Here is a 27,397-nt window from a genome sequence, read left to right as displayed (position 1 = left end):
TCCCTAATTGTAATTTTCTATTTTACGCCCATCGGACCATTCACTCTCAAACAGTTCCTAAGCCCAAATGTTTAGTTGACTCATTTTGGAACGTTTGACTAGTTTCTTTCAGTTACCACTTAAAACTTTGAACTCAAGTCGGAGCCGCCGCCGCACTAGTGAAGCAACAAAGCGATGGCGAAAGACAACACCCGACGCACGTGGAATCCTCGTGCCGGTCCATATCTCGGAGAAGTCTCCTCCTTAGCTTTCCTCAACCTCCCGCAACACGTTTGCCCCATTCCTTATCTTCTCGCCGGTGAGTGCGAAACACTTGTTCTCTAAATTCCAATTAGTTTTCGATGTAATTAGGGATTTCATTAATTTGAAAATTAGGATCTGGTTCGGAGATTCTGCTTTACGAATTGACCTCCGGGGAGTTGATTCGCTCGTTCCAAGTGTTTGAGGGAGTTCGCGTCCACGGCACTGTTTGTAGCGGAAGCTTTGTTCGTTCCGGTGATAAGTATAAGTGTAAGCTTGTTGTGTTTGGAGAGAAGAAAGTGAAGATCTTTGCATTGGTTGTTGAGTTAGGTTCGAGTCCTGGTGAAGTCTCTGTGGGTTTGGAAGTGGTTGAGTCTTTGCCGAGGCTTAGCAATTGGGTCTTCGACGTTTGTTTCTTGAAGGTTGGAATGGAACTCTCTTGTTTCTCTGTTGGTGTTTGGTTGATTTTTTGTAGTGTGGCTTGTTTCCTGATGAGTGGGGTTGTTGTTGTGATGATAGGATGAGGAGGAAGAAGATAAGCTTCTAGCTATTGGGTGTAGTGATAACTCTGTGTGTGTTTGGGATGTTAAAGAGTCACGTATGGCTTTTGAGATTCATTCACCAGGTTAGTTTTGAAGACTCAAGTTAGAGCTTTTGATCTGTGGAGGTATTTTATACTAAAGTACTCGTTTGGTTTTGCAGAAAGATGTCTACTTTATACAATGCGGTTATGGGGGAGCAGTATTTCGACGCTACGCATTGCTTCTGGAACTATTTTCAATGAGGTATGCTAGCTTTCCTTGTTTTTTTTTCACCGCTGGCTCTTTACTTAGTCTTGCTGCCAGTTCTCGATTCTGTTTTGGTGTTTGAGATAGTTTAAGTAAATGGAATTGGCTTGTTGTTGGCAGATCATTGTTTGGAAGGCTGCTGGTCTTGATGGTGACAACTTAGGCAATGGGCAATATTGTGCTTCCCATATGCTTAGACTCGCTGGTCATGAGGGTTCAATATTTCGCATCGTTTGGTCTTTGGATGGATCTAAACTAGTCTCCGTCTCTGATGATCGTAGGTGAACATTTGTTTTGTGTTTAAATAAACATTTCACCATTTCATGAGTTATTTTGTTCATGTGTCTAACGGCGTATTTATGTTTGCTTTTACAGTGCTAGGATATGGGAAATTGATTCGCAGGAGGTCATTGGCCCTGTGCTGTTTGGTCACAGTGTGAGGGTTTGGGACTGCTGCATCTCAGACTCTGTATGTACCTCAAATTTCTTTGACTTACTGTATAGTTTTGTAACTTTGTTTGAACTTTCTGCATTCATTTGAGTATTAGGCTAAGAGATCAAAATCATAGAATGTGAACGTCAGTGCCTCTGCAGTTAGAAAACTTATCAGCCCAAAATTCTAATGGATAGAAGAACTGTCACCGTTCTAACTTTTAAGCATAGGTTTTGTAGGTATAAATCAGTTCATACCAATGATGATAAACGATGGATGAGCATATTAGAATTTCAACTTATGGGTTTCTGTTTCAGTTGATTGTCACTGCTGGTGAGGATTGCACATGCCGTATCTGGGGCATGGATGGTACGCAGCTGGAAGTGATAAAGGAACATACGTAAGTGGTGACATGGTGTTTTTGGTCGATCACACTATTTATTTCTTGCTTTTATGTTATTACTGATGAAGAGCCATTGATTACCATACAGCGGAAGAGGCATATGGAGATGTTTGTATGATCCGAACTCATCCCTTCTTGTTACTGCTGGATTTGACTCCGCAATCAAAGTGCATCAATTGCATAATTGTGGGTCTGAAATCTTGTTGGATACTGTAGGAGTGCATGATTCACAAGATAAAGTGGAATCTTTTTCAACCCGTCTTTCAAATTCACCGCAGCATACTGGTCGCATGGACAGGTAATACATATGCCCTGACAAGATTTTAGAGTCTACAGAATTAGCATGTTGGGTACTACGCCAAATGAATACATAAGACTAGTGACTTTGAACATGAATGGTACTTTGGTAGTAAATCAAAGTAATGTTTAGAAATGTCAAGGTTAAGTGAATATGTTAATTTGGATTCATGTTCCTGTAAATATAGCTATTTATGTAACTAAGGAAGAGGGCGGTTTAAAACTGTAAATAAATGTCTGGAGTTTCTTTTGTATAATTGTAAATATGATTGTTTTCCCCTTGCAGCAAGAGTGAGTATGTACGCTGTTTGCAGTTTACGCAGGAAGATACCATGTATGTGGCGACAAACCATGGTTGCTTATACCATGCAAGATTATTACCATCTGGAAATGTACAGTGGACTGAGCTAGTTCGCATACCTGAAGAAGGGCCTATTATTACCATGGATGTTTTGCCTGGAGGAAAGATACACGAGTCTTGTGCATTAGATGATTGGGTTGCTCTTGGAGATGGCAAAGGAAATATGACAATTGTTCGAGTTATTGGTGATATGTATAACCCACTTGCGGGATCAAATCAAACTTGGAAGGCTAGCCCAGAGAGACAACTTCTGGGGACCTTCTGGTGCAAATCATTAGGATATAGGTAAATATCTCGTTGATTGAAAGGATACTGGACCTATATAATGAATCATTTGGTGAGAAATATTATGAGATTACAGTTTTCAGTCTCTGGCTTCCAGGTTTGTTTGTTCTTGCAATCCTAGAGGACTGTTGAAGCTGTGGAGACTATCTGATCCTTTAGCTTCTGCTGCTTCTACCGCTTATGATATCTCCCTTGTGGCCGAATTCTCCTCTTCTTTTGGAATGCGAATAATGTGTGTAGATGCATCAGCTGAAGATGAGGTAATACTCGTTGCAGTTATTGCCATGTTTCTGTGTTATATTGTTTTTTTTTTCCTCTCTACACCAATTCAGCGAAATGAAGAGCTAAGAACACAACTCTTGGTTATGGCAATACTAAAGAGAGAATATTTTTTAGATATGTAGTCTATTAGATTGCATCCAAGAGTTGTGTTGTGTTTTAGCCTTGTGAAGTTTGTAATCTGTACTGACATGATTGTTGCTTGCAGGTGCTTGTGTGTGGAGATTTGCGTGGCAATATTACACTCTTTCCTCTTTCAAAGGATATGCTGAACGAGGTTTCTGTTTCTCCAGAGTTGAAGATACCTTCATCTAACTATTTCAAAGCTGCCCATGGGATTTCAACTGTTTCCAGTCTTTCAGTGGTCAGATTAACTTCCAACAAAGCTGAGATATGCTCGGTATGATTAGTTTATTTAACTTGTTATCTTCTGCTCTTGGTGCTTTCTTGGTTTATCAGGAGAAATCAATTTGTGAAATATTTGCATGCCTTGTTTATGTTGATCCTTCTTTTTTTCTAAATCTCATTTTCAGACTGGAGCAGACGGTTGCATATGTTATTTTGAATATGACAGAGAGAGGCAGGCTTTAGAGTTTATGGGTTTGAAACAACTGAAAGAGTTGAGCTTAGTCCAATCTGTTTGCCAAGGCATGCACTTTTCCAAAGACCATCCGAACAATGAATATGCCGCTGGATTTTCATCAACGGATTTTATTTTGTGGAACTTAACAACTGAAACAAAGGTCCTCCTCTGGCTTCTCAATTTATGTTGACCTTTTTAGATCCTAGCTGTAATAATACTCTGAACTTCTTATGACAACAGGTTGCACAGATCTCATGCGGTGGATGGCGTCGTCCCCACTCTTTTTATCTCGGGGACATCCCTGAGATGCAAAACTGTTTTGCTTATGTGAAGGTACATCTTCTATCTCTCAATGAAACTTGTATAGTAATGTTTGTGTCTTTGACTGATTGTAAACCTGTCTCTTTCCTAGGATGATGTCATTCATATTCATAGACACTGGGTTGGAGGAGAAAAGACCAAAGTCTTTCCTCTGAATTTGCATACACAGTTTCATGGAAGAGAATTACATTCCTTATGTTTCATCTCTGCGGATACAAAAGCTGGATCTGAATCTGAAGAACGCAAAATATCTGATCGGTCTAGTTGGATTGCAACAGGGTGTGAAGATGGATCCGTGAGATTAACTAGGTGGGTAGTAGTCATAATAAATTTTAATTACGTGATACTTGATGATATAAATACTTTTGTCTAACTGTTTCAAAGTGTTTGGGGTTCATCTAGGTATGCATCTGAGTTTGGGAATTGGTCAACATCAGAGCTATTAGGAGAACATGTTGGAGGATCAGCAGTGAGATCAGTTTGCTGTGTATCAAACATGCACATAATTGCTTCAGACATACCAGACATTGGCGGAGAAGACTCTGTGATGGATGATAGTGAGAGCCCTTGCTTACTGATATCTGTTGGAGCCAAGCGTGTTCTAACCTCTTGGCTCCTAAGGAATGGTAGACAAAATAAGAAGGGAGAATCTTTAGTTAGTGATAACGGAGACGATAGAGCTTCATCGGATGTCTCTTCAGTGACGTTCCAATGGCTTGCTACTGACATGCCCACCAAAAGTAAAAAGATTGAGAAATCTCCGAAACTGGATGTTGTAGAAGAAGATACTAGCGTTAACGTCACAGAATCAAGATCCAACTCCTACCAGGGGCGAGAAAACTATGAAGATGACTGGAGATACATGGCTACGACTGCTTTTCTAGTCAAATGTGTTGGTTCCAGGTCAGAGGGACAGCCTTCACTTACTTTGTTTGAACCCATCAACGATAGATGATGTTGAAATCTTGTGTTTTCATCTTTTCAGGTTAACTATCTGTTTTATCGCTGTGGCTTGCTCTGATGCCACCCTTACATTACGAGCCCTGGTCTTGCCACATAGATTATGGTAACCAGAAAAAGTGTTTTACTTGTTTGATGACTTTGATATTCACCTGTGTGTTTCATTTTGATCTACTCTAAATTTCAGGTTTGATGTTGCGTCTTTGGTTCCTCTGAAATCTCCAGTTCTGTCACTACAGCACGTCATTGTGCCTCTGCATCCCTCACATGAAGGTTTAGCCATTGACATTAAAACTTCTCTATCAGTTGACCTTTTCTAAAATAAGCCATTGTGTAACATTTTTCGGCAACTTTACATGACAGGTAATAATAACACATCATCTAGTGATGTTTATCTTCTCATCAGTGGAGCCACAGATGGAAGCATAGCCTTTTGGGATGTAACTACAAGTGTAGAAGCTTTTGTGAAGCAAGTATCGAGCCTCCATATAGAGAAGTTCATTGATTGTCAGAAACGACCACGAACTGGAAGAGGAAGCCAAGGTGGTAGGAAATGGAAACTGTTAGGCGCGAAGAGAACACAAGACAGTAGCAGTAACTCGGTTAGTGAATCTGCAGAAGAAGATCCGGCCACGTCTTTGGAAGATCCAGCAAATGGTGTTGTTCCTCAGGAAAACGATACCAACGAAAGTGCAGATTCTCTTCCTGATACAAGCGAGATAAAGCCTTCACATGTCGTTAAGAATGCTCATCAATCTGGCGTCAACTGCCTTCATGTTTCCCGCTCCAGCAGCTCTCCAAGTCACGGCAATGGTTTGATGTTCAATGTGATTAGCGGAGGTGATGATCAAGCCCTTCATTGTCTTAGCTTCAACATCCTTAGCAATAGCCCTGCCAACAAATCTGAAGCCCCAAGTTACAGTATCAGGCTTACAGACCGTGGTGGTGTTGCATCAGCTCATAGCTCTGCCATAAAAGGTACCAACAAGCTTATCTTTCACCAGTTCCCTAACGAAAATACTGATTCTTGATTTTTGATAACGATGAAGGTGTGTGGATGGACGTGAAGTGGATATTCTCAACAGGTCTTGATCAACGTGTGAGATGTTGGTGTCTAGACAAAGACGGCAAACTGGTCGAGCACGCTCATATAGTCATAAGTGTACCAGAGCCAGAGGCTCTCGATGCTAAAGCCATTGATGAGTAAGTAAAAATGCATTAATACTCTCATTAACTTTACCATTTTCTCTATAGCCATGTGTAGCTCACATACCAAACATGTTATATTGAATGTATATGCAGAAACAGATACCAAACATGTTATATTGAATGTATATGCAGAAACAGATACCAAATCGCTGTGGCGGGACGTGGAATCCAAATGGTTGAATTCTCCGGTTAACAGCTAGGTTCGTGTCAAAGAACTGTAATTTGTACCAACCCAATTTTGATTGCTGGTTAAGAGTAAACCGGGTTTGCTTTCTGGTTTAAAGTTTGATAAGAGATGTGTTTTTTTGTCGGTCGGTGGGCTATTAAATTGTGGGATCATGGATCTGAACCCAATTTGATAGTTACATTATTGCTCAAAGATCGGTAATATGGAATTGTGCCCCATGTGGGTGGGACCTTTGTGGACGAAATATCAACGTTACACATGACCTTCCTTATTCATGTTACTACTAATCAATTAAGTACGGTTCATTAATAAATTATATTCGTCACATCTTTCGAAATTAATAAATAGTAGTTTTGTAATACTTGTGTTTGGCTTTTTCGACCCTTACATCCCGTCCAGATCTCAATATATGTTGAATTTTATACACAAACGCTTTTAAAATTTCGAATTGTATTTAGCTTGTATTTTATATTCTCTTTGTAATATTCTTAGAACATCTACGATGGAATGTTCTCAACCTTGATATTTCACAAATAAAGAAAACATATTCGATGTTTCAAATGTTTAAAACTTAACTCAAAATTATCTCAAATGAGATCTGTCATGTAATCATCATGTTTTGCTTATGTCCGTTCATTTGCTAATTTTGTGGTTGGTGACCAAATCTCTGATCATTTTTATTAATTTATTCAATAGTTCATTGGGAGGATTAACCCAATAACACTGTTCGCATATTCTTCCAAATCTGTTGGCCGAAGCAAGAATTATACTCTTAAAAGTTTGGTATGACTCACGTATGTGATTTTAAACTAGTTTAGTTATGATGCTAAAAATCTCTATGGCATTAGCAAAACAATGCATTGGTACGTATATTATAGCTCAATAACTCGTTAGTTGAATTTAAATTTGTATTAACAATGGAACTTAATGCTGATCTTATTTTAAAATTTACTAACGGTCGACTGTATGGTATGTTTATGATTCATACTAGTGGATGTAGTACTATATGGTACTATTGTGGTTAATTAAGCTGTCGGTTCCTAATTATATCAAAAAAAAAGTATACTAATCATACAACTATTACTAAAAGAAAATAAGTTTTTATAAGACAACAAAAACATTGGGAATTTAAAAAAAATACAATCTTTAAATTGGTGAAAGAACTTATTAAACTCACAACTTGAACTTGATGTTAGTTTAGATTATAGAATAATGATCCTGGACGCCAAATTAACTTATATAAGATGATTGTTTTTATCCGAACGGAGACGACATTTCAACACTGGTCAAACCTTTCTGTGTGCATGAGTTTAGCATGCAGCAAATGCAATCTACCAACTACTTTTCTCAACGTAGTTCACTTATACGACTTAGAATTTTCTACGATTTTTTGGTCATGTATCTATCTAGTAGCACTCAAAGTTGACCCTCTAAATTAGTTCAATGATCTATAAAACAAGCTTAGCATTAACCAAAAACATAGAAAAATTTGGCTTCCAAGTTCCAGGGGTAAAAAATATATCACATCATCAACTAATGGAGCAATCTTACATTATAAGCACGTTTTGTTGCTTTTAAATATAATGCAAGTTCCAGCGGTAAAAAAGTATATCACATGATTCATATCGTCCAGTAGATAGTAATTTAAGCACGTTTTGTTGTCCTCTTAAATGAAATTCTGATATAAAAATTGGTTTATAGCTTTTAGTATTACTATGGATTAGTGTTGACGTGCATGCATTTGCCACAAAGAACAATAAACAATTTAATCAAAATCATATAATTTTTTATACATATTAACACCGATATAATTTCTAACTCGTTGATATTTTAGCATTTAGAATCAAAACTAGTCTTACTCATCTCTATTTCTGCTTACACATTACTACCTAAAAACCTGCATAATATCTTATATATCACTAATCTGAATTCGAATGTATGCTTGGATTAGTTAGCATGTAAAATTATAAATCTTGACTCATAAATTCACTCTTTAAACGATTTACGAAATTAAACCATTTCCACAACCACGTTTAGATCAAAACTTAATACCGTCTCCAAAGGTTTTGTTGTTTTAGTTAACAGGTTTATCATGCCTTGAGCAAATATCATTTTCTCCTACGATACTAAATTAAAAATTGGGTAGGTACATCACCAACCACACTACAGATACGTGTGGAAACTTAGCTACCCACACGAATTCAGCTGATAAGCCGAGCCGAGCTGTTTCGAAACTTCCGAAACCTGTAGGCTGTAGCATTGGTTGGGCTACCGACACCTCCCCGTTGTTACATTTTTCAATTCCTTTTGTCCAGCTACATTAGTTAATTGAGAAATCGATCGATTACAAACTAAAATATTACTATTACTCATAATATTCCTATACAATATACATGTGCCGGATAACTTGGTTAAAATTTATAACATTTTTTTTATCTATAGTTACTAAAAGAAGTCAAACTTATTTTAATTTTAAGCTATTATATTTTATTTACCAGTTCGAAAAATATTTCATTTTCTTCTGTAAAAGATTTTTTTGAAAATATATTGTCCAGTACTTTAAAAAATTAAAAGTTGTAACAAAATAAGTTCAAAAATTAAATAATTAATAAAGAATAGCATGATTGTAAGTGAGGTAGGTCAAATATGCCACTAGACATCCATCTAAATCCAACCGTTTAATGAGAGATCTCATGGTCATCATTTGTTCTCAACAATGACACAATTTATTACAATTTCACCTACTCCTAAAGTAAGTCATGATTCATGAGAGTTTCTGTCCCACTTTATTCTTGTAGTCCTGTCTTTTTATCCTTAATATAATAGGCAGGAAATGACTTCAAATTATTTTTTATAGTTGCGAGAAATAAGTTTTTTTGGTTGTTGTACTATTTTAATGTTTATAGGTAATACTGATGAGCAAAGATCATAAACTATATTAAAAATATATATTGGCTAAAAAATCGCAGTATCAAAAATCTAATCAGGCTCGAATAATTAAAATAAACTGAAATATAGAAAAATTTCTTATTGTATCAACTCATATACATATTAATTGATCTGTAATTGTTTCATAAAAGCATTTAAAGTTGATATTGATTGAAAACTATCATTTTAATTTTAGGGTTAGTTTATGTATGCGAGACCAAGATATGGGAAGTCAAATAAATGGACATTTACTGCCTATTACTCAAACTCATGTATACAAGATTTACATTCTTTATTGTGTTTCAATTATTACAGTAATATATCTGATTTATCAATTATTACCTAAAAATATAGGTGCATATCAGGAGTTACCATATTGGTGAGTGTGTGAAAACAATTTAGATCCATGATGACATTTTATTATTTATCAACAAGTGTGTCTAGTCACAGTCACATAGTACTATAGTAGTACTTAGGAAAATAACTTGATATGAATTTTAAGTTTTTTTTATTAAAACTACAAATAATATAAATTTAATTAGCCGAATAAGCCGAAGAAGTAAAAGTAAACAATACATGATGAAGTCTAAAGAGGTGCTGAGTTAACCTACAGGTTCGGTAGCCAGTCAACAGTTAGCAGTTAATCTTCTATAAATAGCAACGCCGTTTACATTCACAAATCGTCCCCGAGTCGTTTCCCTTCGGTGTTTAATAAGATTTTGGCTTTAAGAGAGGCACAGAGAAACTCAGATCTGTATCGCCCTCCTTATCCCATTTCTCTATTCCCCCAAAGGTATATCAACTCTCCTTCTTCTTCCTCCTCTGTCGATTCTGAATCTGCGATGAAATGACATTTTTCGATCCAGATTTGAAGTTTTTTCTAACTGTTTACGCCGGATCTACGATCTGCGATGCCGTTATGAGTCTATGAGTGTTGTATTGGTTTCTATTGGCGAATCTATGAGTGTTTTCGTTTGTGAGATCGCAGATCTAGGTATTAGGTTTATCTCCGATCTGGATCTGTTCGCTGGTATCTATTATAGTGGATCTTGATGATGATGAGTTCATGTTTTTGCTTAAGATTTGGATTTGGCTATTTTTACTATTTTTAAATGCACTTCAATTAAGTCAAAAGTTTATCCGTGCTATTTTTTCCGTTTCATATTAAGCGTTTGTTTAGAGAATTACAAAATAAGTCTCAGTTTTTTATTTCAATACAAAATTTATTAATTTTAGGTAAAATTTATTCTTTTATCGGTTGAAATTATATATATATAATTAATATTATTTTTTTTTATAGCAAATGTACAAAATTAATTGTTTTTGGAAACCTAAAACTACCAGTTACAGTGAAACAGACGTAGTATTAGGTCTGAGCTATAAATGAGTATTCCTAGTTAATGATTGCATATGAACTGTTAAGCTTATATAAATAAATCTCCATTATATAAACTCTGCCACAACCCATTTTGGGGAATAATCTATAAGGATAAATAGCAACGAATCTTTTAAGATAATGTTTTGCTGAGCTGTTTTACAATGATTTGGATTTTTTCTCATCGAGTCTGTGTGTATGCTTTGAATTTAGCTAGTTTATCTGTAGTATTAAGTCTGAGCCGTGAATAAGTATTCCTAGTTAATGATTGTACATGAACAGCTTTTAAGTTCATTTTAGTGCTGTGACTCTCTCACAATCCATTTTAGGGAATCTATAAGGATAAGAAGCAACGAATCTTTTTAAGATAAGATGCATTGTTTTGTTTTGCTGAGCTGTTTTGGAATCTCTCTCTAGCTTTATGTCACCACTTTTGAGTGTAGGATAAAATATTTCTTTTTATTTTTTTAAAAAGTTTCTACTTGTGGTATTGTGTATGAGGGTTGCTTATGTAATCTCTCTTATGTTCTTATTGTAGCTTTGAGAAAAAAATGGAGACTTTCCTATTCACATCTGAGTCTGTCAACGAAGGCCACCCAGACAAGCTCTGCGACCAGATCTCCGATGCAGTCCTCGACGCCTGCCTCGAGCAAGACCCCGACAGCAAAGTCGCATGCGAGACGTGCACCAAGACCAACATGGTCATGGTCTTCGGCGAGATCACCACCAAAGCCACCGTCGACTACGAGAAGATCGTCCGCGACACTTGCCGCTCCATCGGATTCATCTCTGACGACGTCGGTCTCGACGCTGACAAATGCAAAGTCCTTGTCAACATCGAGCAGCAGAGTCCCGACATTGCTCAAGGTGTTCACGGTCACTTCACCAAGAGGCCTGAAGACATTGGAGCTGGTGACCAGGGACACATGTTTGGGTACGCTACTGACGAGACCCCTGAGCTCATGCCTCTGAGCCATGTCCTAGCGACCAAGATCGGTGCTAAGCTTACTGAAGTGAGAAAGAACGGGACTTGCCGTTGGTTAAGACCAGACGGCAAAACCCAAGTCACCGTCGAGTACTACAACGACAACGGGGCTATGGTTCCGGTCCGTGTCCACACCGTCCTCATCTCGACCCAGCACGATGAGACCGTGACCAACGACGAGATCGCACGTGACCTCAAGGAGCACGTGATCAAGCCCATCATCCCGGAGAAGTACCTCGACGACAAAACCATCTTCCACCTCAACCCATCAGGCCGGTTCGTGATCGGTGGACCGCACGGTGACGCCGGTTTAACCGGACGTAAGATCATCATCGACACTTACGGAGGGTGGGGAGCTCACGGAGGAGGTGCTTTCTCAGGGAAAGACCCGACCAAGGTCGACAGAAGCGGAGCCTACATCGTGAGGCAAGCCGCCAAGAGCGTGGTCGCTAACGGGATGGCTCGTAGGGCTCTTGTTCAAGTCTCCTACGCCATTGGAGTGCCGGAGCCGTTGTCTGTCTTCGTGGACACTTACGGAACAGGGTTGATTCCAGACAAGGAGATACTGAAGATCGTGAAGGAGAGCTTCGATTTCAGACCGGGGATGATGACGATCAACTTGGACTTGAAGAGAGGAGGCAATGGGAGGTTTTTGAAAACGGCGGCGTATGGACATTTCGGAAGGGACGACCCTGACTTCACCTGGGAGGTCGTGAAGCCACTCAAGTGGGACAAACCTCAAGCTTAAGTAATGATTTAATATCATTGCTTATGCTTGTTTCTCTATCTTTTTCACTTTTAAAAATCTACTGTGAGCAATAATTAAATCCCTCTGTTTCTGTTTTGTTTTTTTTACTGGTTTGTTTACTATTATTCTATTAATGATGACATTAAAATGTTGTTAAGATCCTGAACATGGAGATGCTTGCATTACTCAACTGCGTTTGGATTTTTGTTTATGTAGTTTTGTTGCTCTGAATCTACAAAAACTAAGATGAGCATTCTACTCGAGTCAATATGATTAAGTTTAATTTCACTAATAGAAACTTCATCAAGCTAAAAGAGCCAAGAAGCTCAAACATGAGAGGCATCCAAGAATAGTTGGTTCTGTCTGCAACCATGATGCTCTGCCTCTAGCTATGTATGATTGGTACATGTGTTCTTGAGTAACTTTTTTTTCATTTACTAGGAAGAATTTACGACCTCTTAGACTTCTGTTAGATGATCCAAGAGTTTTAACCAATAGGCCAACTCATCCTTGGTTAGTATCTGCGACTTTGTTCCTTCTGGCTTCTGCTATAGAAAATTCAAAGGTTTGAAGAAAGTTGTAGATTGTCGAGTAGTTTGTTGGTCTTGAGGAAAGTTTTGTGGACTGATGTTGGCTTTCCTCTACCGGCACTACCGCACTAGAGGGGATTTGATAATTGACATCAATTAGCATATAACATTATTTGATAATGTGTTAGCAGCTTTGATATCCTATTACCAGATTTGATAAATGTGAACTTCTTTTCTTTGGTTATATCGGTCCATGTTATCATCGCCATTTTTTTTTAAAGAACAATGACGAGTAGTGAGTAAGCAGCGGTTGATTGAACGCATCAACTATTATAGATTCCATCTATCAAAATTTCCAGTTAAATATATAACATTTAAAAACCTAGAAATAAACAACAGATAGTGTAAATCAATTGAAAACAGAGATCTATTTAAAAACCTAGAAATAAATCTATTTTTCATGTAATGGTTGACTTGTAATAAGTGTAAATCAATTGAAAACAGAGATCTATTTACATGTCACAAATTCGGCACTACACGTATATTCTTGTCACAGATACGGGCAATACACGTATTTTCTAGTTAGTACAACACGAAACTACAAGCAATCCGCAACAAACAACGACAGTGCTAATTAAATCATTAAAGAAGAACAACAGATCATACATTTGATCCGTTCAAAGTAAATGGATATATAGATGTGGATCCCATTTACATTACCCTTTTGCTATAACTTTATGTGATTCTTTATTGTCGGTCCATACGATGATACGAGACGTACGAAAACAGAAATATTGTCTCCAACATGCAATCTATGATCGAAACGAAATAGTAATAGTCGTGTTTATCTATTTATTCAAAGCTAGAGCAATCAATCACTAGTCAGCTAATTAAAAACACATATAGGTTGTTAATTGTGATTATAACACTTAATTGTGAATACAATATTTGTTAATTATTATTTCCATCCGCCTGTGTGACTAACACCGATTTTGTATCAGACTCTATTTTGTCAAGTTAATAAAGTTCTAATTTTGCGGGGGGAAAATCATTTTTGTTTAATATCACCCAAATTGACTTTTTTTTTTTTTAATTCATCGTACATAACATATTCTACTATATATCCTAGAAACTTAACCCATACCTATCAATAATACTGATAATATATTGTGTTTTATCTGTAGGCATTGTAAGGGTAGTGTCATTTAACAACTCTCAACTTGCTTTTTTTATTTGAATGATAAATTGATAGTATGTTTGATTTTTTAAAAAAGAGGATAAGACTGAAATTATGAAAATATAATAAATTCAATGTTACTATACTATTTTTTGTGCTAAAGTTTTTGTGCATGAATTAGGATGTGAGACTTGGTCAACCAACCTTTCTACTAATTCAAGAGACAAAAAGCCGCAACTTTGGAGCCTCTATTTCCACCCAATGATCTCACCAGTGACAAAGATAAGCGTATCTCCATAACCACAAGACTCCTTTTTATTATTGATATATGAGACCCCTTGATGCATCTGTTTTATATCGTACCAAAGTACCAAACTCATGGTGATGTCATCCAAAATAACAGGCTAATTATTTGAAATATATATTGTTTTTGGAGAACTATCTATGGATATGTGTAGGATTATCCATTTTGTTGAGTATTGACATTGTCACAGTTTTATGCAAAGCATAAAAAGATTACACATTTACATCATCTCTATTGAACTGAGACATAACTCTTTGTATGAATCAGTGCTGCTACATATGTCCAGTTCTTTAAAAAAAAATGAAAAATATAATTGTACAAGAACGAAAAAAAAGTATGTTTTATATCACAAAGGACCTCCCAAAAGATCAGGTAATGTGATTTTCCCCAAGTTATTAGGATCAAGTTTATCAAACTGATTCACAACTTGGTTAATGTCTTTATCACTGACCTTCCCCATTTCCTTAAGCTTCAACACAATATACTCTGATTTACTGAGACACACACCAAAAGAAGCATACATAAAAGGGTCAGAAGATTAACCACTTGTACTTAGTCATTGCTGTCTTAAACTCATTGGATAAGACTAAAACAAACACAACCCAATTAAAAAATTCAACACACTTTTATAGTTAATTGTTGCTTGCAAGGAAAATTTTAAAGATTGACATTTGATTAGTCTGATTAAATCTCTTTGACCTATAACATAATCTAAACACAGTATCTTTTAAGTTATTTGCAGCTTCAAGATTAGTTCCTAGGAATTGCATAAACAGCTCAAGATCACTAAGTATAAACTAATGATCCAAACTTTTTAAAAATTCAGACCAAGCAAGAGAGACTTCTTGTCGGAGAAAAAACATAAAGTTTGTGTACCTGATGAAACCGTGCTGATAAGTATCAGCAGCGAGCAAATCCTCGACTGTAATCTCTCTATTCAACGCGAACTTCACGGCCCTCCGATGCCTTCGATCGATCCTCGCCTCCGCCAGATAAATAAAAGCACGCGCCACCGCGAGCGTCGACACTAACAGCCACGCCGCGGCGAAAAGCCGCCCTTCGAGCGTCTTAAACGCCCTGTCACCGTACCCGACCGTGGTGACCGACATAACCGACAAGTATACCGAATCAACTAAATCAAGCCCCTCGACGAAATGCAAAACCAGCGCGCCAACTCCGACACACAAAACGACGACGCAGAGCGCTAAAAACACTTTCATCCTTATCCTCATCCTCCCTTTCTCGAAATCGATGATATAGTCTTTAGCAGAGAATCTATGACTCCCTCTCGAGGAGCCCATTTGGATGCCGGTGAGGATCATGCTCTCTTGGAGATCAAGAACATAGTTGACGACGCCGCTCAGCAAAATATCCAAGAAACCGAACCCGAACAAGACGAAGACCACGGCGAAGATCTTGGTCCAGGGAGTCAACGGGGCGATGTCTCCGTAGCCGATCGTGCACATGGTGACGATGCAGAAGTAGAGCGCGTCGACGACGGGGTGCGTCTCGACGCCGGAGTAGTGGTCTCTGTTGAAGGAGTAGATTGAGACGCCTAAGGTTAGGTAGACGAGGAGGAGGAAGATGGCTTGTTTGATGATTGATTTGGAGATTGGGGAAGGCTTCTTGGGCTCTGAGGAGGTGGATTTGTTGCGTGTGAGGTCTTTGATGATGACCATGGCGGGTGCCGTGCGGCATCGGTGGAGTGGACGAGGGTTGTTGAAGTAGGAGTCTGGGTCTGGTTCGGATTGTTCGAGGTCGTGGTGGTGTGGTTGGATGGTTTCTTGGGAGAAAGATGGGGTTGAGGTTGAGTGAGGGATTGTGACGGCGGCGGCGGCGGCGGAGAAGGAGGAGGAGGGGTTTTCAGGGATGGGGTGGAGGGGGTAACGTGATTGAGGACTGATTAAAGGTTGGTTCTCCATTTCCCAAGAAAGGAGGAATCTCCAGAACAACAAATTAGATTAAAATGTAATCTTTATTTAACTTAAAACGATAAAAAAAAAAGTTTTGAGGTTTGAACAAATGGACAAGAAGAAGTGTGATTGGTGTTTGGTGGGGTGTGTAAATAACTTATAGGCTTTTGATAGCGTGGGGTCCTACTATGCCACGTATGGAAAATGATAATCGATATTCTGGACCACATGCAATTTATATGCATACATATGATGATTGATTAATGAAAGTTTATTTTTCGACAAAATCAGAATATATATTGATATCATAAGTTTTTTTTTTTTTGTAACTGATATCATAAGTATTTTACAAGATTCAAACACAATTTAATACGACCATTGATCCAAATGAAAGTTTATTTGTATAATTAGTGAAGGTGACTAATTATCTCTCTTTTCTTTTCCCACTTCTCATTATCAATTATTGGGTATGAATGGTGACCAGGGAACGACGAGGAATCATGCATTCCCTAACGTTCCTAAAAAAAATTACCATTCACAAGGAATAATAATTTTCTCTCATTCCCTTTCATTCCCTTTTTTGTAGAGTTAAAGAACAAATATTTGTATAATTAGTGAAGGTGACTAATTATCTCTCTTTTCTTTTCCCACTTCTCATTATCAATTATTGGGTATGAATGGTGACCAGGGAACGACGAGGAATCATGCATTCCCTAACGTTCCTAAAAAAAATTACCATTCACAAGGAATAATAATTTTCTCTCATTCCCTTTCATTCCCTTTTTTGTAGAGAATTAAAGAACAAAATTATTCCTTGTCAAATTTGATAAGAAATAACCATTCCTTTTCATTCCTGGTATTTTATTCCCGTACATTCCTTTTTTATTCATTCCTCTTGTTTCACGGATGGTCACCAGTCGGACCCATTGATTCCTCGGGTGAATGTACACTTGGATAGTTAATACTACCCTACCTATCCATTTCAAATTAATATTTTTCCCCGGCTTTTCACCATATTAAAAATACAAGTGGAACTTATAAATCCACTATTTTCTATAGCTAATATTTTTTAAAAAAATAAAAATTTAATAAAATATTTCACTGTTAATTATTGTTATTTTTGTCAAACACTGTTAATTAATAAAATTAAATATAAAGTTTAGAATGCAATTTTTAAAACATTTTTCTTTTGGTTGCATAAGGAGTATTGAACATGAGAAGTCATATAAATCACTATTTTATACAAATCAACATCACATGGTGATCACTGTGATGATATTGGCCATGGGTTTGGCCTTAACACAATTATGTATATATTGTGACATAAGGAGCATTATTAACACATGAAAAAGTCATAAATCACTATTTTCTACAATTGGATATTTGCCATGGGTTTGGCCTTTACACACTAATGTATACCTTGTGATTTCCTAGTTTCGTTTTTCGTGGTGGGTCTATTATCATCATCTGGTATTGTCCAATATAGCTCGATGAAGGGTTGCTCTGATTCTTCTTAATGCCTACTAGTTTGGTGAAGGGGTTGGATATATATGGGATCTGGAAAAGTTTGGTTTATGGAGAGGCAATGAACCAGAGCAAAAAACAACGTGCTAGTATAGTTTATTTTAAGTTGAAAATAAAGTCAATGATGTGAATATACTTATTGTACTGACATCGAAGTATTTTACACTCTAACGAGATATACTTATACATGGATTAGGTCTCATACCTTAGAATATGGGTCTGATATGCTTAGAATATACTATCATATTTTAACAGTCCAATAGACTTCTTCCAAAAGGGTCTAATTAAGGGAGGTGAAACCCTTCTTGCTTTAAGATTATACTTATGATTCTAATTTTATAAATTTATTTAGCGTATAAACAATAATTTCATAAACTTTAAACCACAACCAACATTTTTTAGAAATTGTTTTCTTTTTTTAATTGTTAACAGATAATAATCTCACAAGTTAACACTGAGGTTATGTGATAAAAAATAGTTTTCCTCATTTTTTTTTCCTTAAATTATAAACCCCACATCAACTTACATTGGAGTTTGATATACATTGTCATCCAATCTTACCTCCATGTAGGATGGGATACAACATCCAGAAAGGTATTCTTAAGACTTGATTGCCCTGTATGGGATCTGGAAAAGTTAGGTTTATGGAGAGGCAATGAATCAAAGCAAAAGACGTGATAGTATAGTTTATTTTAATTTGAAAAATCAAAGTCAATGGTGTGAATATGCTTGTTGTTTGATATTGAAATAAATTGGACTGTTAAAAATCAAAGTCAATGATGTGAATATGTTTGTTGTATTGATATGAAGTACGGTACACTAGCAAAATATTAAGCCTTATATATCTTAGGAAAACATTAGAAACAGGTGTTAAATGCTTAATTAGCATATTGTACTATCATATTTTAACAGTCCAATTACACTTCTTCGAAATGGATCAAGGGAGGAGAAACCATATTCTTGCATTAAGATTATAATTGTGAGATTGATTTCTTCTAAATTTACAATTTGTCGAGCATCTAAACAATACTTTCATAAACTTTAACTGAGGACCAACATCTCTTTTAAGGATTTTTTTTATAAATTGCGAACAGATAGTAATCTCACAAATTAACAGTGAGGTTTTATAACTTATATAATAATAAAATATTTTTCTTCATTGTTTCTTTCTTTAAGTTATATATCCCACATCAACTTATACTGGAGTTTGATTTAAGCCTTTCTTGTTCCCTAAGTAGGTCAGTATCAGTCTTTAACCGTAGCGTTACTTGTTTCACTGCTTTTTTGAAGAGATCCCAAACCGGCGTCGTTTATAGCCACGTCATGCAATGCGCTGGCGTTATATTTTTAAACCAATCGAATCTCACGGCTGTGCCAGCAAGGCAAAGAGCGGTGAGTAGAATGACCAGAATCTGTCAAAATTTACGATACTGCCCCCCACACACACAGGAGACGAAATCGAAAGGTGAAAAAATGGAGTCTCGTGAGATTGCAAAGCTAGAAACAAATTCAATGCCAGTCAAAAATTCGTCTTACGAATCTCGCGATTAGGGGTTCTCTCAATTCTCGATCTCCGCCTGATTTTCCGATCAGCCTTTCGCGGCGAGGTTGATATACACTTCGCCAGATCGTCGGTGATATACGAATCGGGGGACTGGTAAGTCGATTTTCTCAATCAAAAGGAACGAAACGAACTTGTGGTTTTGGTTAGAAGGATAGGTTTCGCAATCGTATTGTGTATTCGAGTTTTTGAGCTCAGATTCTCTGCAGATTCGTGATCTGGATACAGTTCAAGGAAACGAACGAACTAGTGATTTTGAATTTCGCAATTGTTTAAATTCTCTGTAGTTTCTTGATCTAGATTCGATCTGAGTACAGTTCTAGGCTGTTCAGCTTGTGGATTGCGATCTTACTTTGTTCGTAAGTAGAGAAACGTTCGCAGTCTTCCTGTGTATTTTGATCTTTTGAGCTCAGATTCTCCGTAGATTCGTGATCTGGATACAGTTGTAGAAACATTCAGCTTGTGGATTGTGATTGTGGATTTTGTTCGAACTTTGTTTTTTGATCTTGTTGAGAAATTCTCTGCAGATTCTTGATCTGGATTCGATCCGAGTACAGTCCTAGTCTGTTCATCTTGTGGATTGTGATCTTACTTTGCTAGAACCTATTTCGTAAGTAGTGAAACTTGGAATCAGATGGCTAACGTACCACATCGATCGGTTAACCACCTGGGGACTCTCACTCCATTAGAGCCAGATAGACCATCACCACAACCACTCTCTCATTCTCCTTCGGTAGTACCTTCACCTACACCTCCTAGGTATCCTCAAGCACCACCAAGCTTCAGACCTGACCACATGCATTCACCAAACCTGTTGTCGCCTTCGAATGCTATCAGAACGGGGAGCCCTATTCCTCGTATGAGTACTCCCCCTGGTCCTCCGGTCTTTAACACTCCGGTTAAACCAGCAGCTGTGCCTTTCGGTACCTCACCAGCTACTCCTCAGCCTATGGGGTACTCTTCGGCCACTGCTTCTTCTCTGCCCGTGTCTACACCTTCTTATTACTCGAACGGGTCTTCTACTGGATCTCAGCGTGATCTTCCTGATGTTGTTAGAATGGAGGAACCTATTGCTGCAGACTCGCCTTACGTTTTGTTTTCTGCCAATAAAGTATTTTCTTATCCTTATAGTTCACATTTGGTGTTCATAATCTCGTAATGTCACTTGCTAAGTTGTGTCCTTTTTCTTGGTTATTGTAGGTTTTAAGGCAGAAGAAGCTAGCCAATGTAGCTAGTTTGGGTTTTGGAGCTATAGTTTCTGCGGGGAGGGAGATTAGTCCTGGTCCTCAGATTATCCAACGTGATCCACATCGCTGTCTACACTGTGGAGCGTATTCTAATCCTTACACCTCCATATTAATTGGTTCAGGGCAATGGCAGTGTGTTATCTGCGAGAAAATGAATGGGAGTAAAGGTGAATATGTGGCTATGAGCAAGGATGAATTGCGTAACTATCCAGAACTCTCGTTGCCTCTGGTTGATTATGTTCAGACTGGAAACAGGAGACCTGGGTTTGTTCCTGCCTCTGACTCTCGGACATCTGCACCAGTCGTTCTCGTTATCGATGAGTGTTTAGATGAACCACACCTTCAGCACTTGCAGAGCTCTTTGCATGCATTTGTAGACTCGCTTCCACAAACCACAAGGCTTGGGATTGTAGTGTATGGCCGTACTGTTTCGATATACGATTTCTCTGAAGAATCTGTAGCTTCAGCCGATGTTATCTCTGGTGCTAAATCACCATCTGCAGAGTCGATGAAATCGCTGATTTATGGGACCGGTGTATACTTGTCACCAATGCATGCATCACTGAAGGTAGCACATGAGATATTCTCGTCCTTAAGACCATACACGTTGAATGTTCCTGAAGCGTCTAGGGACAGGTGCCTTGGAACTGCTGTTGAGGCTGCTCTGGCCATAATTCAAGGACCATCTGCAGAAATGTCTCGGGGAGTGGTCAGAAGAGCAGGAGGTAACAGTAGAATCATCGTTTGCGCTGGTGGACCCATAACATATGGACCCGGATCAGTACCCCATTCCATGAGCCATCCAAATTATCCTTACATGGAAAAGACAGCTATAAAATGGATGGAGACTTTAGGGCGTGAAGCTCACAGACACAACACGGTCGTGGACATATTGTGCGCTGGGACTTGCCCTCTCAGAGTTCCTGTCCTGCAGCCACTCGCAAAAACCTCAGGTGGTGTTTTGGTTCTCCACGATGATTTTGGTGAAGCCTTTGGCGTGGATTTGCAGAGGGCGGCCACTAGAGCAGCTGGTTCACACGGCCTGCTTGAAGTTCGATGCTCCGATGATATTCGTATAACTCAGGTGATTGGACCTGGCGAAGAAGCATATTCAGAAACTCACGAGACGTTTAAGAGTGATCCAGCTGTTTGTATTCAGATGCTAAGTGTCGAAGAGACACAAAGCTTCTCTATCTCGATGGAGAATAAGAGAGACATCCAGGGCGATCACGTCTTTTTCCAGTTTGCTTTCCATTATTCAGATGTTTATCAAGCAGATGTGTCTCGGGTGATCACGTTCAAACTACCAACCGTTGATAGTGTCTCAGCGTATCTTCAGAGTGTTGTAGACGAAGCTGCTGCGGTTCTCATCTCCAAGAGAACTCTTTTGATAGCGAAATCTCAGAAGGACGCAGTCGATATGCGTGCCACCGTAGACGAGAGAATCAAAGACATTCCTTTGAAATTTGGATCACAAGTGCCGAAATCAAAGCTTTATAGCTTCCCCAAGGAACTATCTTGTCTTCCCGAGCTTCTCTTCCATCTTAGGAGAGGTCCTCTTTTAGGAAACATCATTGGTTCTGAAGATGAAAGATCGGTGCTAAGGAACTTGTTTCTGAACGCATCTTTCGATCTGTCTCTACGAATGGTGGCTCCACGTTGCTTGATGCACCAAGAAGGAGGCACGTTCGAGGAGCTACCAGCGTATGATCTCTCGATGCAGTCGGATAAAGCTGTTATTCTTGACCATGGCACAGATGTATTTATTTGGTTGGTAAGTTTCTCTCGTCTTGCATAATGTTCATGCAATAATAATATATTTGTCGGAAGCATTTTTGTTCATCTGTGTGTTGGTTTAGGGAGCCGAACTGTCTGCTGATGAGGTGAAGAGCGCTGCGGTTTTAGCAGCTTGCAGAACGTTAGCTGAAGAATTAACCGAGTTCCGGTTTCCAGCACCGCGCATTCTCGCATTCAAGGTACTTTCTTATCGTTTCGGTATCTATCTAGTAATCTACATTGGAACGAAGCTAATATCTTGTGGGTATTGTGGTTTATGACAACAGGAGGGAAGTTCACAGGCTAGATATTTTGTTTGCCGGCTTATACCAGCGCATAAAGATCCTCCTTATGAGCAGGTAAGCCATTGAAATCTTGATTGGTTGATTGCTTTGTCTTCCTCTGAATGTGTATATATGTTGCAGGAAGCAAGATTTCCACAGGTGAGAAGGTTGACGGCGGAGCAAAGAAGGAAACTAAAGAGTAGTTTTATAGAGTTTGATGAAGAGAGTTTCTGCGAGTGGATGAGGAGTTTGAGAGTAGTGCCTCCGGAGCCCAGGTAGAAAACTTTAAAGAGAGAGAGAGAGAGAGCTTTCAATATTCTCTTGCTTTTGTCGTTCGCTTCTCTTTTGATATTTTGGGTACTACTACTGTACTGAGTCTTTTGTTTTTAGGATATCTCTTTTAAACTGTCTCATGTGTTCTTGAATTGAATTATACTTTTGTTATTATAACAACAAAATAAAAGTCTAGTCTAGTGATACATTGGTTAAGGGATACATTCATACTCAAATTGCGTAATCATAGAGATTAAGAAACAAAATATGCGTTGAGAAACATAGTGTCAATGTATTTGCTAAACCACCGCCCTTGGATCTCATTTACAGCTTCCTCAATTGCCACTTGCCACTTGCCACTTGCCAGTGCCTAAAAGTGGTAAACAGTAGCAAAATTTTTTTGGGTGGATTAAAATTGGAGTGGCTTAGTTTGTTGTCAATCTCATTCATAATGTATATACCACACTGACAAAGGAACACAACAAAAATATATCAAATAAACTCCCTTCTCCTTACAGAAGATTAACAAGTATCATCTCTTGGAAGAATCTGTTCGAATATTTTTCTTTACATTATACAGTAAAATAGTGTGACTATTGCGTAGCACTAATCCAAAATTTTAATATCTGAAAACAATTTAAAAAGAATATGTAAGAACAATATTTAAGAGATTCTTAGAAGTATAATATTTAGGAAAAGTCTTTCTCTCTCTGAATTTGCTCTGCATTCCAGAATTTATCTAAGCGTCTTGTTAATAACTTTTGGTTTATGTCATAAAAAATGGTTTGTATAAAAACTCTTTTTGTTTGAAATTTGGTTTGCTCGCCAAAAGTATAGTGGTGCATCAACACTAGATTATAGAGCTAAGTGCTTATGTTTTGGGATATTGCTTCACCACATTGCCAGGTTATTTTCGCAACAAATTGTCAACCTGAGAGACATTCCAAAAGTATTTGGGGTCTATTTATTTCGACTCTTCAAAAATTCATATCCTTAATTAAATTAGGTTTTCTAAATAAATTTTGTTACGCGTTTGTAAATTATTCTTTGAATCAGCATATTTTCTATATATCATTATATCAAATCCACGTTAGTTTTTTTTTTTCACACGTTAGTTTTTCCATGTTACCTCTGTAAACCAAATACAATACAATAATGGATATCTTATCTAGGTCTGACACTGTTACTATATATACCCTCTTGGCTACTCTCTCATTATTTGTATACCGTCCTTGAGAAACGATCTTAACCTCATGAAGATGACTCGAGGCTCTCAAATTCAAGGTCCCACAAACATTGATCTCATCAACATCCTTCGCCAAAGAATCGAGAAAAACAAACGACCTAGTTTCATAACCGACATGCATGATCTATACGAGAAAGAACCCTGGCTTGTTCAGCACGTAAGACACGTTAGCTTCGATGAGAACTTGTGGTTTTACTTCGTCACGAGGAAACGATCAGCAATTAAAAAAACTGACTCGAAGAGACCGAGCAGGAAGGTTGCTAAGTCAGGTAGATGGAAGACGACTGGCCTTTTGAATTATATAAAGAATAAAGATGGAGTTAGGGTTGGTTCTTTGAAGACTATAAGCTATAAAGCCAATAGCGAAACGGAGAAAGATGGGGTCACGACCGGTTGGGTGATGCATGAGTTTGTTTTGGATAAACCGGGATTTCAAGAACTGGCTCTCTGTAGAATCCGGTTTCGTAAACGTAAAGACAATGCTCAATATGCTCCAAGACTCACACCTATAGTGATCAGACTTGGACGGGAATTAGATGGTTCAAAGTTGGTAGAGAATAACTCTCAAAACCATATGACCGGCGTTCATCATGGTGTTGCTGCTCCTGTGGAGACTCATGAAGCTCAGGGCATGGAGCAGTGGATTGGGTCTTGTTCTGGTGAGGCTGTCTCAAACTTGGCTCTTCAACATCAAAATATTATGGGTCACGACCTAAACTATCCAATATTCAATGGAGGCATGAAGAAGTATCAAGACTTTAGGTCTTATGGTCAGCAGAAAAACCCTATTCTTGGACACATGAAGCTATATGGTCAAGGTTCTGGCGATAGGGTTGAGTACCAAAACCAATATTTAGGACAAGAGACAATGGATCCTAACAAGGTTCCAATGATGGAGAATCGAACTTTGAATGAGAAGCAACGGTGGAATGAGTATTGTGGTCACTTGCCTTCTCAGCATCAACATTTCTCATTTAATGGAATCCAGAAGCAACATCAAAGTTTAAGTTCTTGTGGTGGGTTTTTGGGAGAATCTTCAGGTCAGAAGCAACACCATATACGTGGAAGACAAGCAACATATCTCTCACTTATGGAGGTTCAGACACAGCCGTGCCATAACTATTTTTGGGGGCAAGAGATGGGTACTTCACACTCGGCTCAAGCCATGGAGGAGAAGCAGCAATGGAATGAATATTTAGGACAAGAGACGATGGATCCTCAGCAAGGATTGAATGAAAAGCAACGGTGGAATGAGTATTGGGGTCACTTGCCTTCTCAACATCAATTCTTCTCAATGAATGGATGCAAGGAGCAACATCAGCAGCAAAATTGTATACGTAGAAGTCAAGAAACATATCTCTCACTTATGGAGGTCCAGCAGCAGTGCCATAACTATTTTTGGGGGCAAGAGACGGGTACTTCACACTCGGCTCAAGCCATGGAGGAGAAGCAGCAATGGAGTGAATATTTAGGACAAGAGACGATGGATCCTCAGCAAGGATTGAATGAAAAGCAACGGTGGAATGAGTATTGGGGTCACTTGCCTTCTCAACATCAATTCTTCTCAATGAACGGAAGCAAGGAGCAACATCAAAGCTTAAGTTCTTGTGGTAAGTTCTTGGGAGAATCTTCAGGTCAGCAGCAACATTGTATACGTGGAAGACAAGCAACATATCTCTCACTTATGGAGGTTCAGACACAGCCGTGCCATAACTATTTTTTGGGACAAGAGACGGGTACTTCACACTCGGCTCAAGCCATGGAGGAGAAGCAGCAATGGAATGAATATTCGGGTCTATACTCAGCTCAACCCTATGTTCAACGCATGTTGGATCATAAAATATTTGGCTCTTCTGCTCTGAGTATGGCTCAAAATGATCAGTATATGAGACAGAACAATGATGTCTTGGCTGTTCAGCAAAAACATTTGAGTAACTTGCCTCTTACTCAACAGCAAAACAAGATTCTTGGACATGCCACCCATAATGTTCCATGCTCGGCTCAGCCATATGATCAATATAAGGGACAGACCAATGAGCTCCCAACAGTTCCTATGGAGACTCAACAACAACAGAACAATGAGATCCCAACGGTTCCTATGGAGACTCATCAACAACAACAGAACAACGAGCTCCCAAAGGTTCCTGTGAAGACTCAACAACAAGAGGACAATATCGTCAGAAACTCAGCTGGTCAGCTACATCTTGAGGCACAAGACGATGTTCCTTTGATAGATCAAACCATGGAAGAACAAGCCACAGATCCTCCTACTGGCAATGAGTTGTTTCAAGATTTTCTTGGAGATGATACTTTTCAAGAGATGGATCCAGAGATGGCTAACTTGCCGGATGACTTTTGTGTTGCCGATTTGGCGCAAGAGTTTGAAAAAATACCTATTCCATATAGCTTGCTTTCCTGAATAATGTAAGAAATTGAGCCAATGTCTGAACTCATTTTATTGATAAACCATTTGTTTGATGATAAGCCATTTGTTTCTACAGTACTGATGTATGATTCTTTATTAATTAACATATATATATATACACTCTATAACTCTTGAACAAGACGAGGCCAAAGTATTGGTGACAATTCACTTCCATCTTGTTTTTATTAAAGAACACAAAACCTGTTTTACTTTTGACTTCCTTAAAGCATCTCCAAAAGACATTCTATAACTTCAAATATAAAGTTTTTTGCTTTCCAAAAATGAACTTCAAAACTTCAAATTTGAAGTTTTAAAGAGTGAAACTCTATATTTGAAGTTCACTACTCAAAACTTCAACTTCAAATTTGAAGTTTCATATTTTATTTGTATTTTGATCCCTTACACGTCATATTTATAATTCATAAATATTTTCTTGTTTATTATTCTAATCCTTATAAAAATTATATCTCATAAATATTTTAAGTTTTGTTTACAAAATTTAAGTTTACACATAAAATTAAATAAAACTTTAAAAGAAGATTTAAAATATTTTAAAATAGATTTAGATAACAAAAATATACAAAAGAAACTTAACAAAAAAACTTTTAAAAAATTACATGAAGACATAACTATTACACAGATTTAAATATTACAACAACACTAATAGTCAGGTAAGTTTGATCCAGAACCGTCAAAATTTCCAAATATTGTCCAATTTTTTTTTGTGTAATTGAAGATGGTTGTTGTTGTTGTTG

At 37.9% G+C, this 27,397-nt stretch overlaps 4 protein-coding genes across 5 annotated transcripts; 3 read left to right on the top strand and 1 right to left on the bottom strand.

The window, feature by feature from the left end:
- The first annotated feature begins 125 nt into the window (after positions 1 to 125).
- On the top strand, positions 126 to 6,442 carry LOC106319024 (WD repeat-containing protein 6). 2 transcript variants are annotated; one of them, XM_013757226.1, is made up of 20 exons: positions 126 to 298; positions 376 to 662; positions 760 to 865; positions 943 to 1,025; positions 1,149 to 1,309; positions 1,404 to 1,497; positions 1,779 to 1,861; positions 1,953 to 2,162; positions 2,448 to 2,807; positions 2,905 to 3,067; positions 3,295 to 3,486; positions 3,620 to 3,829; positions 3,910 to 4,002; positions 4,082 to 4,299; positions 4,393 to 4,893; positions 4,976 to 5,056; positions 5,138 to 5,223; positions 5,314 to 5,928; positions 6,000 to 6,153; positions 6,292 to 6,442. In XM_013757226.1, exons 1-20 carry the CDS (start codon positions 175 to 177, stop codon positions 6,350 to 6,352), a joined length of 3,882 nt encoding a protein of 1,293 aa, XP_013612680.1. In that variant the 5' UTR covers positions 126 to 174; the 3' UTR covers positions 6,353 to 6,442. The 2 variants fall into 2 exon arrangements, with proteins under 2 accessions (XP_013612680.1, XP_013612679.1); XM_013757225.1 differs by having other exon boundaries at positions 6,253 to 6,442.
- Positions 6,443 to 9,928: 3,486 nt separating this feature from the next.
- On the top strand, positions 9,929 to 12,593 carry LOC106318288 (S-adenosylmethionine synthase). The gene is made up of 2 exons (XM_013756194.1): positions 9,929 to 10,067; positions 11,188 to 12,593. The coding sequence occupies exon 2, from the start codon at positions 11,201 to 11,203 to the stop codon at positions 12,380 to 12,382; it is 1,182 nt and encodes a 393-aa protein (XP_013611648.1). The 5' UTR covers positions 9,929 to 10,067; positions 11,188 to 11,200; the 3' UTR covers positions 12,383 to 12,593.
- Positions 12,594 to 14,536: 1,943 nt separating this feature from the next.
- On the bottom strand, positions 14,537 to 16,437 carry LOC106313280 (two-pore potassium channel 5). The gene is made up of 2 exons (XM_013751050.1): positions 15,270 to 16,437; positions 14,537 to 14,887 (listed from the first exon to the last, which is right to left on the bottom strand). Exons 1-2 carry the CDS (start codon positions 16,313 to 16,315, stop codon positions 14,740 to 14,742), a joined length of 1,194 nt encoding a protein of 397 aa, XP_013606504.1. The 5' UTR covers positions 16,316 to 16,437; the 3' UTR covers positions 14,537 to 14,739.
- A 2,634-nt stretch (positions 16,438 to 19,071) lies between these two features.
- On the top strand, positions 19,072 to 23,187 carry LOC106318401 (protein transport protein SEC23). The gene is made up of 6 exons (XM_013756362.1): positions 19,072 to 19,487; positions 19,919 to 20,502; positions 20,592 to 22,412; positions 22,498 to 22,614; positions 22,702 to 22,773; positions 22,840 to 23,187. The coding sequence occupies exons 2-6, from the start codon at positions 20,026 to 20,028 to the stop codon at positions 22,975 to 22,977; spliced, it is 2,625 nt and encodes an 874-aa protein (XP_013611816.1). The 5' UTR covers positions 19,072 to 19,487; positions 19,919 to 20,025; the 3' UTR covers positions 22,978 to 23,187.
- Positions 23,188 to 27,397: the final 4,210 nt, after the last annotated feature.

This window comes from Brassica oleracea, chromosome C9, assembly GCF_000695525.1.
Source record: "Brassica oleracea var. oleracea cultivar TO1000 chromosome C9, BOL, whole genome shotgun sequence".
In the NCBI taxonomy this organism is placed as follows: Eukaryota; Viridiplantae; Streptophyta; class Magnoliopsida; order Brassicales; family Brassicaceae; genus Brassica; species Brassica oleracea.
The sequence above is the reverse complement of the archived record's forward strand: the minus strand, read 5'-3'. Positions and strand labels throughout refer to the sequence as shown.

Bases quoted from the DNA above. Each gene is read 5' to 3' on its own strand.
- LOC106318401 (XM_013756362.1), top strand. From the start codon at position 20,026: ATGGCTAACGTACCACATCGATCGGTTAACCACCTGGGGACTCTCACT. The intron at 22,615-22,701 runs GTACTTTCTTAT...TTATGACAACAG, and splicing joins CGCGCATTCTCGCATTCAAG to GAGGGAAGTTCACAGGCTAG. The intron at 22,774-22,839 runs GTAAGCCATTGA...TATATGTTGCAG, and splicing joins AAGATCCTCCTTATGAGCAG to GAAGCAAGATTTCCACAGGT.
- LOC106319024 (XM_013757225.1), top strand. From the start codon at position 175: ATGGCGAAAGACAACACCCGACGCACGTGGAATCCTCGTGCCGGTCCA. The intron at 1,310-1,403 runs GTGAACATTTGT...TTGCTTTTACAG, and splicing joins TCCGTCTCTGATGATCGTAG to TGCTAGGATATGGGAAATTG. The intron at 5,057-5,137 runs GTAACCAGAAAA...TCTAAATTTCAG, and splicing joins GTCTTGCCACATAGATTATG to GTTTGATGTTGCGTCTTTGG.
- LOC106318288 (XM_013756194.1), top strand. From the start codon at position 11,201: ATGGAGACTTTCCTATTCACATCTGAGTCTGTCAACGAAGGCCACCCA.
- LOC106313280 (XM_013751050.1), bottom strand. From the start codon at position 16,315: ATGGAGAACCAACCTTTAATCAGTCCTCAATCACGTTACCCCCTCCAC. The intron at 14,888-15,269 runs GTACACAAACTT...TGTGTGTCTCAG, and splicing joins TATCAGCACGGTTTCATCAG to TAAATCAGAGTATATTGTGT.